We start from the raw sequence: 18,755 nt of genomic DNA, 5'->3' as shown, positions 1-18,755 counted from the left end.
CCCCATGCTGCTCATGCCTGGTGGAGGGGGCAGTGGGCCCTCAGCAGGGCTTGCAGGGGAGCCCCCACATTTTGTGTTACGCCACTGTGTCTGCCTGATGTTTTTTCAGGGGGTGGGATCATGCAAATGTGGGGTTCCTTCATGTATCACTGCAGTCATTTTATTTTAAGGGTCTTCGTAAACAGAGTGAACGAAGACAGTCATAAGTGTGCATGACTTTAGGGCTGACTTGTTTATGCTTCATGGAATAATGTAAAATGACACGTGTGTGCAGACACTAATTACTGGGAATTCTCTTCAGTGTCCATCGTAACGGCTGTGCCACTTTCTATAGGTCTGTAAATATTGCTCTTAGGGACTTGGACTCTTGGTCGCCCAAGCTGAACATTTCCTTTGCCTTCTATGAAGGCACTGCAGCAGCTAGCAGGATGCAATACATTCACTTCTTCAGAGCATCATTGTCCTTCCTCACGGTGATGCCATTTGCCTTATTTGCATATCTGTGTATTGTGGGGAACTCGAGGCAATAACGCACATCACACCTTACTTATGGTTCAACACATTTTTATGGTGACTAACAGACGATCAGGGTTCGGTTCAGATAAAAGCCGAATAGTTACTAGTGAAAGCTCCACAACTAAATACAGACTTTTAAATAAACCTACGTCAAGATGAGTTGCATTAAATAGTGATCTCTTACTGTTCCACGTGTTCCCCTCGTGATCAAACATTAGATCCAAAATCTATTCTAACAAGTCCTCGCCACTCCAGGGACACCCTAATCTACAAAGAATTGTCAAAAATATTTCTCCAACAGATCAGTCTTAATTCTAAGCATAATGAGTCTTTAGCCTCCCTGCTTCCGTGGCGCTAATAAGACAAAAGTACCAGGGATTAGGCCAGAGCAACAGTTCATAAACCTACCATTCCAATGCCACCCCGTCCTAATGCAAAACAAAAGACTTGCTCCTTATGTCTTGCAAGTTTTACCAAAGCCCCTGCAGGACTTGGCATTCTAGAATTCGCGGCAGGTCCCTCCTGGAACTCTGTTTCCTGATTCACTATGGGTCCCTGCTTGACCAAACCTCCTGTGTCTCCTCATGTATCAGGGTTCAGTAGCCCTTATCATAGGCCTTTGGGTATGGGATTTGCAGTAGGTCTCGGGTTGCAAAATACACTGTAGGCTCTCTCCTAGGCTTCATGTCTCCATTGTATAATGGTTCTTTCTTGCCCTGTCTCCTTTGTTTCAAGGCCACATGATTCTCAGAGGGCCTCTCTCATAGACTGTAGGGTTCACAATTCTACTATCGGTGCCAGAGGCCTCTTAATATCTTTCCCAGGGGTCAAGGGTGGTAATCCCCAGGCTTTGGCTTTCCAGTTCCACCAAGAAGGGGAAGTGTGATGATGCCCTACTGGTCCGCCTGCATCACCAGACCATCCTCCAGGCAACTGATTTCCAGGAGTTCTTCCTCCGGTAGAGTCCCATTGTATCAAGGGGACATCAGCAGTCTTTTCTCCTTCCTCTGAGTCTGAGCCCCAAACTGAAGTTTCCCAGCCCATTCTATATCCACAGGGCACTAGTAAAATGGACTCTGGTTGGTGCTCATCTAGGTTCCTCGGTACCCCTCGCTGGAATAGTTATCCTACATGATGACTTAATTTGCTCTTACAAACTCGCCACATATTGGTTCCTGAATCTACCAAATGGGTGCATTGATGTCCTTCCATCTAACCTGCAGGGGAGAGGTTTCTAAGGCGGCTGTGGCATGCAGCGACATCCTTGAATTCCCTCGGTCTGTGACAGCAGCTCCACGGCGTTTTGGGGTCTCTTCTGCTTGGTGCAGCATCCCCTCCATAATACCTGGTTGTGGTGTGCCCCACTACATGATTCTAAATTCCAGTCGACTCCCCTGCGGTGTATTCTGGGAGGTGGAGTTCCTAGATGGAAGATTGCATAGGGATTTTCTTGCAGCCGAGCTACTATGTCTCTCTGGGATCCCTAGTGCAGGTATGCAATTCTGTTCCCTATGCGCAAGGCAAGTTCGCCTTGGCCAACTATTGTGCCCCTTACAAGAGTGGGGAGTGGCTTCCTACTCAGCACAGTATCCACTTAGATTTGAATAGTAGTAATCTCACTCTATGCTGTTGAAAGAACTTAGCTGGTGTTAATGTAGCCGCTTGGACCTTCAATGAGGTCTAACGGACGTTACCAGCCTAGCACAGCCTCTCGCGGCTTATTATTGGAATTAGCACCCGGCAGTAATGTAACTGGGTAGCAGAAAAGGAAAAAAGTCAGCAAAACTGAGGTGTGCTGCAACAAGACACACAGATGAAAGTGTCCGTGGGAGTTGAACGCTGTTGTGAAGAGTGGGCAGGGAGAAGAAAGATGTCGACAGGAGGATACACAGCCACCAGCACACACCGCCTGCCTGAGATCCTCAACTCATTGCCAAGAAGGGAGCAAATGAGTCAGCAAGAGCATTCAAGTGGAGAGGGAAGAGGGCAGTGAAGAACATAGAACAGGGTGCCAATTTCCAATATACAGCTATATACTGTAACCCCCTGGCCCTTATGGGCCCTGTTAGCTAGGGAGTTATGCATATTTGAGAATTATACAAATAAATAAAAACTAGACATATTAGGAGTTTGTTTAAAGCTTTTATTAAGTGTGCATGTGATTTACATAGGCTGACCTGCTTTATTGCACCATGTTCCTCACCATACGGACACATGGAACCTTGAGGCTGAAGGACAATGGCAGGTCTCCCCTGCCAACCAACAGACATGGACTGGACTTACCTGGGAGAAGGAGAGGAACCGTTGAAAAGTGACAGTTGAAAGGAGAGATTTGAAAGAAGGATGTAGAAAGATAAAGCAGGAAGAGAAAGGACAGAAAAGAAGAAATAAGAGTTGAGACCTGTGGGGGGATCGCAGCCTCGAGCGGCCTCCCAAAGCAATCTCTGATGAGCCGGGCTGCGTCTGCCATCTGCAGCCCAGCATGAAGATAAGACCCAGGTTGCGCGTGGGGTGCGGCCTAGGTGAAGGAAAACACCCAGGGTCGCATGTGCGGGGCGGCCAAGACACGAGCGTGACCTGTGAGGCGGTGGCCAACCCGGGTGGGGCAGAAGAACAGGAAGTCCCGGGCCACGTGGCCCGGGCTGTGTGGGCGCAGTTACCTGAACCGGAGTGTGGCCTGATAGCTACAGGTCGCCCGGGGACCAATCGGGGAGGACCAAAGGCAGGAAAGGTCCTGGGTCGCGTGCGCTGAACGGCCTGGATGAAGATTCTGGCCGTGGCGGAAAGAAGCTTGCCCGCCCCGTGGTCAGGCGGGGCGGGCGGTGCAGAAAAGAAAACCAGAAAACCCTGGCGGCACTTGTGCGAGTGCCAACACCGCCGGCGGGCCTGCAGGCAGTGCGCTCTCCCCGGGGCCAGACGGGGAGAGTGGAGAAGGAAGTACTTGCCCGGAGCATCATCCGTAACTTCCTAAGCGGCTGGGGCTCTTCTTGGAGTGCGTCGGCTGCATGCTGACTCCGCCCAGGTGGTCTGGCCTGGCCGGAGTTCAACAAAGACTCACACCACCACGGAGGAAACATAAACAGAGGGCTCTCAGCCCCAGAACAGTGTGTGCACACTGCCCTGGAGGAAATGTAACCCTGCACCTTCTAGCAGGGAGACTATGGGCTCATAAGCCAAAACTAATAGTCAGGGTTTCACTCAGTATTTTCACCGCGCCAGAGGAAATATGAGATTGTAAGCCTCAGCATGAATGCAAGGGCTGCCAAAGCACAATATGTATGCAAAAGCTCCCAAAGCCCTAGGGGAGGAATTTGCATGTGCCCACCAACATGAAGGAAATCTCGCTTTCAACAGCCCATATTAATGCCAAGGCTTTCCAAGCTCAATTAGGACACTGGGCTGCCAAAACCACCCATATGCCCTGTGAAAGCCACCCGCGGCAGAGCGGGGGTTTGTGGTCATGTGCGCAGAAGGACATGGACGGCACCAGCAGAAGGTACTGTAATTTACTGACTTTGCTTTGGGACTGACCAATGAGGACTGTGGGTTAGTTAATAAGGGCAGACTGCAGCTGCTAAGGGAATTTAAAGTGTTGCAATGGAAAGGTACATTTGGAAAGTATTGGGGAATGTAATAAAATGGATGTTTAGGGTGAAGCAATGAATAACCTGCTTAAGGTTAAAATGCACAGGGGTTTGAGCAGTGGATATCTCCTACCTATATTAATGATTCATCAAACATGGAATGAGTAAATAGATGGGGACAGGGTGTGTTGAAGGAATTTGATATGTCTAAGGATTGCAATTTCTTTTATATAAAAGCTCATATGGGCATCAAAACGCTCCTTTGGTGTACTGTGCCTTATTAAGAGCAAGGAACTCCGCATTGTGGCCCATCTCCTGAACTAACATCAGTTTTATTTGCAGGTTGTTGAGCACCCCACCAGAGCAGCTGGTCTGGGATGGTGGGGTGGTGTCAGTAGGACTGTTCCTGGTCTGGAGTAAGTGCTCCCCCAGACCAGGAAAAGAAAATTAAGGGGCTACACAACGTCTTTTATTTAGCAAATGTATGGGATTCAAACCTTGACTTTTCTAGACCCAGTTTGTGGAGCAAGTTTTCCTGTTTGCTCCATAAAAATGCCAGCTATTTCTAGTTCCAAAGTAATATAAACATGTGTTTCTCTCCCAGTGCACTAACACCTGTTCATTTCTTTTGCTGCAGATGAAGGACTATGGGATATGTTTATTAAGGACATCCCTCGCGGGGCTACTTCATATACAGTCAGCCTGGACAAACTCAGGCCGGGGGTGAACTATGAATTCCGTGTGGTGGCAGTGAATGAGTTTGGCTTCGGAGAACCAAGTGTTGCTTCTGCAGCAGTATCGGGTAAGCAGAAACCCTCACCATATACTGCTAATTCCGCTATGTTCTATGCGTTTTATTTCTGGCAAGAGGTTCATCTGAGCGCTTTATACAAACCAGGTGCATGGCAGCACAAACCGGCGTAGAGCTGCCCCACTCTGACCTGGAGGCTGGATTGTAGGAGCTACATTTTGGATACTCTTCCAACTCAGCCGTGGATGTTGTAGATCCAGTGTGAAGGTCTTTGTTCATTGCCTCACAATAATGATGGTTATCCCCGCTAAGTATCCCCATCTTGGCCGCGTTCATCCTTTTATGCATGATACACATGTCTGTGCCTTTCCATTCCCGCAAAGACATCGTCTTCACCTCATCCGGTAAGGAAGCTCAAGCCTGTACAATGAGCTTTGATGTTTTTATGGAGTCACAATCTTCACAAAAATCTTTGGTACTGGTCTTTGTGTGGCAGTAAGGTGCGTGATGTTACATTATGCAGTGTTATCAAGAGACACGAGGAGGTATAGGACACGTGCCTGTTCCAGTCCTTCATGTATTACTGTTTCCGGCCACCATCTTGAAAGCCTTTTGCAGTCGTATACAATGGCGAGCTATCACAAATCATACATTTCAGAGTACGTTCTATCATTCTCCCATTTTGATTGGTCCTTTTCCAAACGAATTACATAACAAAACTAAAACTCTGGGACCAAACACGTTAGTTAATTTTCTTTTACTCATTGTAGCAAATCTTTGCGCAGTCGGTTCCTTTTTAGTTTTCATTGTGAAAAGGTTTTCTTTACTACCTATTGGAGTTGCACCAATTTTCTGAGTAGTCAGCGAGTTTTATCTTTGTCCAAGGATAACGATTAACATGTGCACTTGTTGGGCTTTTCACCATTGAGTTTAACAAGGCATTTTAGTTCAAATCTGCGTTTCAGTGTTCTTCGGGTTTCCCGTGTGCATAAGGGAAACCAGAAGAACACTCTTGGTGAAGATGTCCATGTTTTCGCCATTGCTGTCAGTAGGGCTGCTTTTGACTCATTCTATGTAGGCTGAACTCACTACTTTGATCTGTATGTATATTTGTGAAGTATTCAGTGGCCATTACCTTATTCATTTATTGCATTTGTGTAGCGCCCATACTCGAAGGTATCACAGCGCTTGTGCAGAGTAGGTAAGGCAGATACGTTGTAAATCCTAGAGAATGAGAGTCACAAAAGTAGTTGGAAGATCAGTCATATTTGTTGTTAGTTGGCAGATCAGTCATATTTGTTGTTAGTTGGCAGATCAGTCATATTTGTTGTTAGTTGGCAGATCAGTCATATTTGTTGTTAGTTGGCAGATCAGTCATATTTGTTGTTAGTTGGCAGATCAGTCATATTTGTTGAACAACCAGGTCTTCAAGAGTTTTCTGAAGGTGTTGGAGGATGGCTCGTCTCTTATGGAGCAGGGGAGTGAGTTCCAAAATACTGGCGCTGTGTAGCAGAAGCTGCAGCCTCCTGCTCATTTGCGAATATACCTTGGGGTGTAGAGAGCAATGCTGGCAGATAATTGAAGAGGGCGTGCTGGGATTTGGGTGGCAATGTGGTGTGTAAGGTAGGCCGCAAGTTTTGTTGTGGATGCACCAGAGGGTGATATATATGGTCTTGGTTCTATCTGGGCTTTAATCGGGAGCCAGCGTGCCTCCTGCCTGGCGGTGGTGATGTGTTCAAGGGGTTTCAGACCAGTGGCGGCTCTAAGGGTATTGTTTTGAAACAACTGAAGGTTGCCAAGGGTTTTTGCTGAGGTGCCTGTGAATAGCACATTAGAATAATCAGGTTTGCTGACTATGAGTGCACAGGCTAGTGTTAGGCAGTTGGGTAGAGAGAGGATTTTGTGACTAAGTGAAATGAGTTTGGCTGTAAAGGCTGTGGATGAGGAGAGGGCGTTCACCAGTGTCTTGATGTGCTTGGACACTTGGATGGAAGTGCCATCTGTGCCTTAGATGATCTGTATGATTATTTTTGGACACTGGAACCTGCCCCCAAGTGTGATGTCTTGAATGTAATTGCTTCCATTTTATTACAGGTTTTATCTCTTTCTGCATTTTAAACAAGGGCATAAGATGCCAAAGGACCCTATCAGGTTTCTTGCCACTTGCCCACAGCTCTACCAAGGCAGGGGCATCATTTCTTGCGGATTAGCAGCACATGGCATTTCAGATGATGATCCCCTGTCCCTAATTCATGCACAGGCCACATGGCCCTCATCTCAGTCAAGCTGTTGTGAAATTTTGTCCACAGTCCACTCGGCCAACTGCAACTGCAACTATTTTGAGAGGTCAGAGTTGTAGAGGTCCTTGTACTAAATAACTGTAATCTCTGCCTTAGTCTCCTACTTGCCTAACCTCCACCAAATCATCATCATCAGAAAAGCTTCAGACCACAACATCATACCTCATCTAACCTCCACATCGGACCGCTACCCTTATTGATTAACTGAGATTGAGGCCATTCCGCTTGTCCTTTGGGTATCACCTCTTCCTTGACTGTTAATAAGATTGCAAGAGCTATCAGAGGCTCCAAGATAGATTATTCTAACACGCTTTATGGATGATCCCAAACTTTGCCATCTGAACCCTTCAGGTCCTACAGAATACGGCAGTCTGTATTATTAGTAACACTTCAAGCAATCAACATATATCTTCCTATAGGCGCAATCTTCCTTGGTTACCCATTAAAGTCAGGATTGGTTACAGACTTTTGATGATTGTACATAAGGCTTAGCAAGGAAAGGACCAGCACACAAGCCTTCTCTGCCTACGCCTCAAGACTATGGAACCTCCTGCCCGCCGGCATCAGACTCACCTCCACGATCCTACAATTCAGAAAAGAACTCAAAACCCACCTCTTCAAGGACTCTCTCCTCCTCAGCACCTAGGCCGTCATGTCGCCCCTCGTGCCACCTGACTGGCTAGAGCTAGACACTGCCCTCCAGTTTCCTCCCTGCCACCCGATACAGCTGTACCACTCTTCTGTGCCCGTCTGTATCCTACCCCACGATGTACAGCTGTTCTGTTGTTCTCTTTGAAAAGCGCTCCGTTGTGCATCTGTACTGTTGTATACCTCTGAAGGGCGCTCCATTATGTATCCGTATTGTTGTTTACCTCTGTTAAGTGCTCTGTTGCTTCTCGAAGCTAGGTCCAGGTTCAATAAATACCATAATATTAATGGCAACTGCCCAGGACACATAAGAAAGTGTATGTCTAAATACATGCCATCATGCTTCCTCACATGAGGATCATCCCTACTGTTTCATACCCCTTGGTATAAATGGGCACTGGGGCTGGGACGGGCTTGTTCTATCCATGCAAACAACTGTTGGATTTCCCTGCCCCCTGAATCTCAGTGCCACGATAGATCTACACGTTTTCAGCAAGAAAATCAAAACATTTATATTATAAATTCTCTTAGACCCCTTTCTATGATATGCTGGACCACGCACTTAGAGGTTGTAGTGCTTTATAAGGACAAGAGAAAGATGAACGCTCTTCTTTCTGATATAAAAGAATATTCTTGAAAATATCTCCTCATTGGAGGAACGAAGACATATGCAAAACTTTGTCAACCGAAGGGTTTCAAAATTGTCCTGTGTGGTTTTGGGCTAATCACTGTTTCTTTTCCCTGTCTCTTTAAACATGAAGGCTCCTAAGGGGACTGCTTTTTTGCTTTGTGTCCTTGAGTATCTCTGACTTGCAGATTTGTTCCCACGGGATCAGTGTTGCAAAGTTTTATTTGAAAACATATATTTATTCAAGGGATAGGGCATCAATTTGAAGGCTCTGAAGGAAGCGGTTGGGGGGCAGGGAATCTGCCTTATTTAAAGATTGTTCTGCTGATGGCAGCCCACTGGCATATGTGCCACTGGGAATCGATGCACTGCCAGGATGTGCAGTGGGGCCTTAGTTCTAGGCTCATTCTTACCCACCTCTTCCACAGGCCCAAGGAAAACCACAGACATTCCCCATATTTGTGATAGGGGAAATCAGGCAAGCTGTACGAAGGCAGCCAGAGTAGCATTGCTACCGCCAACCTCCTGCCCACTCTACCGCTTCTAAATCACGTGGCGCTTTAAATTGGGAATTCATTGACTTGATTCTATTTGTATGGACCCTCTGAGATGCAGAGTCATCTTTTAAGGTGTCCTATCAGATATAATTGCAGCCAGAGGTTTTCTGCTTTCTTTGGCCCACATTGTAACCTTAACTAGACCACAAGCTCTTTTTAACTACAGTTTCCCACCAACAGAAGACTCTGTGCTTTGGCACTTGCTTATGAATACCATTTTTTCTGCCCCTTCCATAAAAGGGTGATGACCAATGAAAATGGGTGGAACTGGCAAGTGACCCAGCGACTTAAGCTTATGCCTTCAAACCAGCTTAAATGCCATCTCACAAACAAAAACGGTATTACGCTATTACTGTAGCAGCTTCAGATATGTACCAAGATTGGTTAAACTTGTTTTTAATCTGATAAATGTGTAATTCTGATTCAAATCTCGTGCACATGATCACGTTGCAGTTCTGTAAAATATTAATTTGATCAGCCAACATGTTGAGTTTTTATGCTTGGCTGGAATGTAACACCAGACCAGACGTCTCCCAGAGTAAGTGGCTGGAGCTGGAGGCCTTTGTTCACATGGCAAGAGAGGGGCTTGTTGCATGGACCTGTAGTGTCCCGCGTGTGGTTGCCATCAGTAGAGCGGATTCCCACACAGATACTCAGACCATGGAGCCAAACTCAAAGGGGGGGGCTTTGAAGGGGACAATACATGTATTTTGATCTGACGGGAGTGCAAACAAAATCCCAGCGATATATTTCCTTAGATGTCAAAGAAGTATCTTTGTCTTCCGAGAGACAACGAGAAAGTCCACGCCGCCAGATAATTAGAGGAACTGTTCATATTAATGTATTTAGCCTGCCCTGTGCTGAGCTTTGGTTGACTTTAGAGAAAGATTCCAGATATGTGCACTTGTATGTTTAAGTAGCACTTCACTAGGTGAGACAGGCTTCCACAGTAAATATGCCAGCTTGGTGGCTGCAAATCCACCCTTTATGGGGGTATGGAGCCCTTTTTTCAAGACAGTGGTTCATACGTTTTTTCCGCATAACTTGATGGCATTTTGCGTACCTCTGCAGATAGCATTCTAGATGGAGTGCTGATCTCCGGGTGTGATTTTAAGGTGAGATCTGGTATATGGGTGACTGAGTGGAGTACATTTATTGATTGTTCTATTCCTAAGGTACATCCCGCTGCCGGTCCCCTTCAGACTTGCTCCTCCTGTGGATTTGCATTGCTGCACTCTCATTGCTATGTCATTAAATAGCCCTGTGTTCTTGAGAGCAAGATTGACCTGTTTTGCCATTGGCATTTAGCGGGTCCATGGGATTATGTATGCCTCAGAGAGTTTTCCTACTGTGTGAATGTCACAATGGACCACTATTTTGTAAATGGTTATGTAGGAATTGAATTTTCAGCTAGTGAGATCCAGCAATAGTATGGGTGTAAATGACCCACCTGTTGATAACCCTCAGGATTTTAGCGTACTCTGTACTTTGACCAGTCCAACCCTTTGCATAGACCATGAAAGCCGTGTTTTTTTGTTTAGATCAAGTGGGTACATAGCTTTACATATCTATACTTAGCTTCTACAGCTGCACGGGAGGAACTGTATATCTCTCAGTATCCTAAAAAGAGGGTGGAGGAACTGCATGCCTGCCACATTTACCGTGTAGATATTTGTACATCTTTTACGGCCCTTTCGCTACTTCTCATCATTCAACCGAAGAAAAAGAGAGCAAACTGGTTCTAAACCAGGGCAAAAGAGATATACAAGACCATGGAGAGGCCGTGGTGTCAGGGAGTGCAGACAGCTTAGGCCGCTCTCCCTTCCGCCCACTCTTCTACACCAAAACCACTTTTATGATTTGTGACACACTTCTGCAGTGGTAGGAAGCCTGGCTCAGTGCTCCGAAGAAGGGTCCACCATTACTACTGCCTCCTTTCCCAATGCATCCAACATATTGTCCATCTTCTCAGCCTTCTCAGCCACCAGATCCATTGCTCCTACACAAGATATTTTCCCTGCAGGAGAAAGCAGCCCACTATGGAGGTGGTACTCGCACGAATTCCTGGTGCCGAAGGAGGACTGAGGACTGCGGCCCATCTTGGATCTTGGGTGCTTGAACAGGTGCCTCAGGATGGACAAATTCAAGAGGGTGATCTTAACACAGATTGTCCAGAGCCAGGAGTTACAGGAGTGATTGATGTCACAGGAACTTTACCAATTTTGGGTCTTGCCTTTAGGTCTAACCCCCACCCTGAAGGTTTTCACCAAGATGTCAGTGGTTGCATCAAGTCTCAGGTTGGGGGTAGGAGGAATCCATGTTTTCGCTTCACTGGATGATTGGCTCATCAGAGCTCGTTCCACAGAACAGCTCGGGACCATCTGCGCCAGACTTGCCATCTCTTGCACAGACTGGACTTCTACCTGAACTTTAAGAAGTCTCAGGTTACACACTTCTCAATGCTGCAGGTAAGTGAGGAGCCGTGAACTCTCTCTAAGGAATGCTTATCCTTCTGAGGCCTGTGATGTAAATATAAGCCAGATGGTCATGAAATGGAAAAGATCACATCTTCATCAGAACCAACACAAAATAGCTCAGTCACCACAAATAGAAATCACAGCATTCACCTGATGGCGCTCACCTGATAGCCTCTGGGCAAATATAGGATTCACCTCAAGCACATCACGGAGAGTCGGATAGCAGGCGCGACTGGAGCTTTTAGGAAGGTAGGGTGTAAAATCAGGGAACTGAACCTGTCTTTTCTTTTGTGGATTTCTGACAAGCTGGAAGTGTGTCAGATTTATTGTTTTCTCCCAGTTCCCTTTCCCTCAAAGGTGTTGAGTTTAGCGGGGTGATAAATAGCACACTTGATGTGTGCCGTGGCCTGTGGAATTCTTTTGCTGGGGACCTGACATTGAGCACAGGTAAAAAGGCGTCATCCTTTTCTATCACACCACAACCCCAAGTATCTGATGGAATTGACTGGTAAGAAATTGAGTGGCCCTTTCTCGGTAGATGCAGAGATCTTCGTCTCAGGTTAGAATACCATTATAGGGGAATGGGCTCTGATTGAAAACTACCTTCATCTGAATGTGTCCACCATGACATGTGTTAATTGCTCTAAAGTCAGGGATTGGTTTGTGCTTGTAACAACGTAGGCATGATTGTAAACTAATTGCGGCAGGCAATTTTTTTAATTGAAAGGGTATAACCTTTTCCCACACATATTCCGGAGCGACCGAACGCAGCGAGGGAGCACGAACCAACCAAGGAGCGCTCGAGTGGGCATGGGGGTGGGCGTTTTCCTGCAACACATTTTTTTAAAATAATGGGTTAGAGTAGGGAATTTGACAGCACACTTTCTGTGAAAAATTGGGTAAAAAGCCAGTTTGCAATTGGTTTTGTAGGGTAACTCATGAAAAAATCCAAACGATGCAAGTCGCCAAGAGGGCACAGGAACATTTCCCAATGCATTTTCATGGTGCCTCTGCCCACAATACATTCAGTATAAAAACATGTTCACGCTGGCGGTGCCCATACATTTCCATGCTGGCTGCACCAATATATGTCAGCATTTCTATATAAGAACACACTCAAGTTTGATTTGCGCGTAATGCCGGTAATGGTACTGTAAGAAGACATGTTCATGCTGGTTCTGGCAATATATATGGCAGTATCACCAGGTAAGAACATAATCCTGTTGGCTTTGCCATTTAACATGCCATGCCACAATATGAAAACATGTCTAAACTGGCTGCACAATGTACGTCATTCTAGGCACGTAATAACCATTCGACGGCAGGACATCCTACATTAGGCGCAGTTGGACTCTACAAGCAATAACTCAGGTCACACTGCCAGTTGACGGGTCAAAAAAGCCACCTTGCCTATTGCACAAATCCTTGCACCAGGCATGTGTACGCATGTTTTTTAGGAAGCCTTCTCTGTGAACAATATCTGCAAAATAGCATTTTCTGGGTGAAATGCAGCATAATGTCTGCTAAAAGGATACGGTACCCAAGCAGTGGCGGCAGCCAGACAGGCCTTTGTGTCTGGGGCTTTGTTAAATGCTAGAAGTGGGAGGTCTGGCTGAAAAACTGCGAGCCGCCGTGATTAGTCTAGCCGCCCACAGGGGAATTAACAGCCAGTTCTGGAGTAACTTTTCAATCCGGAGTTAAGTTATTGAGACAGGCGTTTCTCTGAGTCCTAAGGACTCAGGGTGGGAGGGGAGGGGAGAGGGTTTACATCAAGCACTTACATATCAAGTCCACGGTTGACTGACAAGGGAGCCTGCCTATTTATCATAGGCTCGTAGTGTGTACTCTTGATGACGGTTGTGTTTTTTTTGCGTTTCTCCGTTGTTTTATTTCATCAAGACCATAGCTGCTAATGAATCGACTGGAATATTGCCGCTCTCTCGCCATCCTCCCACAGGGTTCATTAAAATGAAATAAACAATATCTGTTGTTCTGAAATGCTCCAGTTTAGAGTCTAATTGAAACCGCTGAGGGGCCGGTATCCACGCTTCCGGCTCTCACGAGCCCCTTCGGTTACCTGCGATTGCTACTCAATGTTAATGGCTGAGCACGTTTGGACACTTGAGCCCCTAGACAGCAGATAATTGGGAACCTTTGTCTGGGGTCGGGTTGACAAACGGAATATGCCGGAACGGTACCAAAATATCTACACAGACTAGTTAATGAAAAGCACCTAAAAAAGATGGAAAACACCCTGAAAAATCACTTGGACAATATATGCCAGGAATATTGTTCTTTGGTTAACTCATTTCTGACCAAAAGTTACGTTTTAACACGTGAACGTGTTGCAAATATTTCCAATTAAAAACTGCTGGGAAGGGGTGTTTGCACAAGAAGGTTTTGGGCTAGAAAACAATATCTCTTATTAACATATGCCTGTCCAGAAACCCTTTTGAGCAGAAAAAAAGTGTCTTGCCATAGTATTTCCAATATGTATTATTGTGGGGCCGGCAGTGAGCACAAAGCCGGCCTCACTGGTGCTGGGGGTGCCAGTACCTTTCTAGATTTGGGGGGTCACCCAGACTTATGGCTATTGCAGGGCAGGACCCTGATCGGCCATGGGGACACGGCCTGGGTGCCACGGATGCCAGGAGCATCCGAGATAGAGGGTGCTTGGGGTGGACCCATGCCACCAGGCTGATCTGGGGGGCCCAAACCAGCAGGGACCTGCAGGACCGTGGTCACACGGTGTGTGCCTGCAGGCCGGAAATGAGAGACAGCGCCAGAAGTTCCATTACTGGAGTCTGCAGCCATTCTGAGGCACGTGCGTCCAGGGGCTCCTTTTATTAGCTCGGGACATGACATATTCATGGTCCATCTTAAAAGGACAATAAACCCGGTAGGTCACATCATCTTAAAATGGGAGGGTCACACATAACATGTATAAACATTCAAATATAGCAGAGGTAAATATTAACACTTCAGAATAATATTTAAAAAATAGAAATATTTTAAATAATTCGGTCTACTCTTTACATATTTAAAATATTTCTATTCCAAATTAATCGCGCGGGCTAATACTTGTCTGTGCGAGTTGTGAAAGTTTGCATTTGGGATTACCATGCCTTTCCCTTCATTGGTGCATACTTGCCCAGAATTTATTTAAACAGGAAAGTCACCTTTCACCGTTCTGAATGGCCTGGTAATACCACTTTCATGCGTCTGAAAAATATTTGAGGTAAAAGAAAAATGGAAAATAATAAATGGTTCCGATATATCTCAACTAGCAAGCTTTTGGCGTTTGTCATCTGCCAAATAAACAGCTGTTTCACCCGCCAAGCCCCATATAAGTCAATGCGCTTTAATCCGCCAAAAACAGAATCTGGTGTTTTCACCCGCCCTGGGGCTTCAAAGGACTGAGCATGCAATATACAAACTCAGAGTTGGTGAACGCCAGTCCCAAAAATCAAGAGGATGGAGAAGATTGTCAAGGGGGAAGGACTAAGGAAGTAGTGAAGAGAGGAAAGAGGGAAAATTATAGAAGGAAGTGGGGAGGTGAAGAGAAACTATAAGGAGCACAAGGAGGCGGAAGCAGAGTGCCGAAGGGGAGTTGGAACCTAACGGTGCCCCAGACCGGAACAAGACCGTACCCTAGGCTTATGACATCCGATCGCTGCCACACACCCGGAGGGCACAGGGGTGGTAGCGCCTGACAGCAGTGCATGCACAGGAGAGCGCACGTGCCTTCACTCCAGGGGGTTGAACACGTTTTCTACCAGGAAGAACCAACAAGAATCAAGAAAAAAGTGTCCAGAACCACTTGAAATCACCAGTGACTAACAGAGCGACATCCGGAGGGTGAAACATCGCTGACCCAGTGTTAATGATGGAATTAAGATCCCAGTACTCTAAGAACGAAACAACCCCCGCTCATGACTTAACTGTCATGAGGCATTACTAAAGGGTTTAAGTATTTTATTTGGTAGCTCCTTTAAGGACAAGATTAATGCAGTGTAATAAAGCACACAACAACATGTGAGTGTACTAATGACACAACAAGGACATCAGTTTAACATAGCTTATTTCCCCTGCTGGGATAGCAAGAGGTTTTACATTGTCCTTCCAACATTAGTCTGTATTGGGTCCCATCTTCTTGTCTTAGTGCCCTGGTAAATCTTCTGGCTTGTCTGAATCCTGGCTAGTCCCCTGGTGACTTTTCTGGCTTGTCTGTGTCCTGGCTTAGTCCCCAGGTGACTCTTTGGGCGTGTCTGTTGTTCCAGAGATAGTTTGCAGCTGACACTTCTGGCTTATGTTTGTGCTGGGTTAGTTCCCAGGTGACTCTGGGCTTGTCTGAATCCTGGCTTAGTCCCATGGTGATTCTTCTGGCTTGTTTGTTTGCTGGGTTGGTCCCCTGGTGACTCTTGGGGCTTGTCTGTGTCCTGGCTTAGTCCCCAGGTGACTCTTTGGGCTTATCTGTGTCCTGGCTTCGTTCCCAGGGGACTCTTCAGGCTGGTCTGTGTCCTGGCTTCGTTCCCAGGTGACTCTTCAGGCATGTCTGTGTCCTGGCTTAGTCCATGGTGTCTCTTTGGGTTTGGCTGTGTCCTGGCCTATTCCCTGGATGACTCTTTGGGCTTGGCTGTATCCTGGCTAAGTCCCAGAGTGACTCTTTGGGCATGTCTGTGTCCTGACTCAGTCCCCTGGTGTCTCTTTGGGCTTGTCTGTGTCCTGGTTTAGTCCCCGGGTGTCTTTTTGGGCTTGTCTGTGTCCTGGCTTAGTCCCCGGGTGTCTCTTTGGGCGTGTCTGTGTCCTGGCTTAGTCCCCTGGTGTCTCTTTGGATTTTTTTGTGTCCTGGCTTAGTCCCCGGGTGTCTTTTTGGGCTTGTCTGTGTCCTGGCTTAGTCCCCGGGTGTCTCTTTGGGCGTGTCTGTGTCCTGGCTGGGTCCCCTGGTGTCTCTTTGGACTTGTCTGTGTCCTGGCTTAGTCCCCGGGTGTCTCTTTGGGCTTGTCTGTGTCCTGGCTTAGTCCCCGGGTGACTCTTCGGGCTTGTCTGTGTCCTGGCTCAGTCCCCTGGTGTCTCTTTGGACCTGTCTGTGTCGTCCCCGGGTGTCTATTTGGGCTTGTTTGTGTCCTGGCTTAGTCCCCTGGTGTCTCTTTGGGCTTGTCTGTCTCCTGGCTTAGTCCCCTGGTGTCTCTTTGGGCTTGGTTGTGTCCTGGCTTAGTCCCAATGTGACTCTTGGGCTTGCTTTCTCCTTTTCCTTGGCCAGGGCATCCCTTTGTTCCTGTGTCTGGCCCTGGGTCAGAGTGATGGCCTTCTGCTCCTGGATTTATCTGCTACTGTCACTTCAGCCATTTCCTTCCCTCTGCATGGCCTTCCCCCTATTCTCTCTTCACTTCCTCTTTTGCCAGGACTTCTCGTTCCTCTCTCTTATCTATCATGGAAGGGTTTTCTGACTCTTGTTTTATAGCTTACATCTTGGCCATGGTCTCAGCTTTTACTTCAGCGATCTTTCCCAGACCACATCCGGAACCAATCACAGAACGTTCCGCTGCACAAGTGGTTAGGGTACATCGTTCCCCCTCCACTGAAGGGTGCAACACATTGAATGCTCCTGAAATTCACACTTCCATGACATAAAAAAGGAAAATGGCCCTTCATTGGTGCCTAGCCATTCTCTGTCAGCACACTAGGCCTAAGGGCTATCCCAATGGGTCTGGTGTGACCAGCTTCGACTGGAGGCTGACACAGGTCAGCCCAGCCGCCACTGATAGAGCATTACACATCCGGTTTATCTGAGAAGCTATATTATCTGCTTGCATGGGAACTCCTGTGGCTGTATTGTAGACATTTTGGACTGGGACAAGTGTACTTTTCCAAGGTATAAGCTTTGGGGCAAAAATTGCCCTAATGCAAAAAGCCTGTTCTTTCAGCGCAGTAGCCTAGTGCTAATAGCATTCCAATAAATGAACATTCTAATAAACTCCATGTTAGCGCCAAGGCAAATATTGTTTTAGTGTAAACATGTTTCTGTAATAAGGCCGCAGAAAGAGACAAAGGGTTTGGAGGCAGGATGGAGAGGGTGTGGGGTTGTTGACGTGGCAGGGGGAGGGGTGACCGAGTTTTTCCCCAAAGTAACACCCAAGTGTCCAAAGACCGTAACAGCAAACATAAGCGCCTGCTTTGGGGAAGCATGGGGGGGTGAGAGAAGGAGTCAGAGAGAGAGGTATAGCGGGGTAGAGTGAGAGACAGAGAGAGATTGGCTCAACTTTCATCCTTCCATTGGCATTAAGATACATGCCACAATTTCAGTGCCAAGTCTGCCACCAGTCTTTTAATGGCAGACAAGTACTGTTTTTAAAGTACCTTTTGTTCTTTCAAGTGTAAAACCCCACATAACCGCCTTTCTTTCAACTTGTTTGGTTCCCCCTTTCCCTGTCATTCTTTTTTTATCGCATAAAAAACGGGCAAGTTAAACACTTTTTTATAGGCATAAAAAGACAAACCAATGTCACTGATCAATAAAAAGAGCATCACTTTGAAGTGTGCGAGCGTGAACGCCCTATATTAATAGTATAAAGAGGTGAAGTATCAAGACCTAACCAGGTGGGTCACCTCCATCATTGCACATTAAAAGGCAATGTGGCACTAGAGGGTGGGGAGGTGGGGGCTTATAGGAAACTCTTTTTGGATGCATGAGTACATATAAAATACAAGTAGGAGAGATGCCCCAAGTTCAAGTTGCTGAGTTATCCTGAATTCCTCGTTTTCTTCTGCAGGCCAACTGGAGACACCTTACTATGAAGAGTGGTGGTTCCTCTTGGTCATGGCCCTCTGCAGCCTGATCCTCATCCTCCTGGTCGTCTTCGCACTTGTGCTCTACAGTCAAAGCAAGAAATACAAGAGTTGTAGCACAGGTAAGTCCTATTCTTTACGTCTGTGGCTCAGTACGGGCCCTCCATTGTTGGGCAGCACGTGCGTTCTTTGGCTATGCCGGGATTTTGTATATTGTGCCAGTTTTGTACCTGCTGTTGTGTTTGAGAGGTGTGCATGGTATATTAGCTCCCAACAATGATACAAAGAGTGGTCCTGGAGATGGGATCACTTAGCAGGATCACTTTGCACAAGACACGGTTTGAAATGACAGAATAAAGATGTTGTTGCTAATGGTTGAAGACTGCATTTGTTGGATTCACATGGAAATCCATGTAGGGAAAACAAATTTTCTTTGCACAAGGAAGGGAGTCTGGCTTATCACATAGAGTGGGTGTCAATTGTCTGGCCCAATTACGTTTCTATT

The 18,755-nt window shown here is 46.6% G+C and overlaps 1 protein-coding gene across 1 annotated transcript in view; it reads left to right on the top strand.

Annotated features, from left to right (window-relative positions):
• Positions 1–18,755, top strand: part of SDK1 (sidekick cell adhesion molecule 1) — a 2,988,580-nt gene that overhangs the window by 2,906,618 nt on the left and 63,207 nt on the right. Inside the window, exons 41-42 of the mRNA XM_069647588.1 lie at positions 4,738–4,902; positions 18,235–18,372. Coding sequence (XP_069503689.1) covers positions 4,738–4,902; positions 18,235–18,372 — 303 coding nt within the window. The remainder of the gene's footprint in view (positions 1–4,737; positions 4,903–18,234; positions 18,373–18,755) is intronic.

This window comes from Ambystoma mexicanum, chromosome 2q, assembly GCF_040938575.1.
Source record: "Ambystoma mexicanum isolate Mex_15411 chromosome 2q, UKY_AmexF1_1, whole genome shotgun sequence".
In the NCBI taxonomy this organism is placed as follows: Eukaryota; Metazoa; Chordata; class Amphibia; order Caudata; family Ambystomatidae; genus Ambystoma; species Ambystoma mexicanum.
The sequence above is the reverse complement of the archived record's forward strand: the minus strand, read 5'-3'. Positions and strand labels throughout refer to the sequence as shown.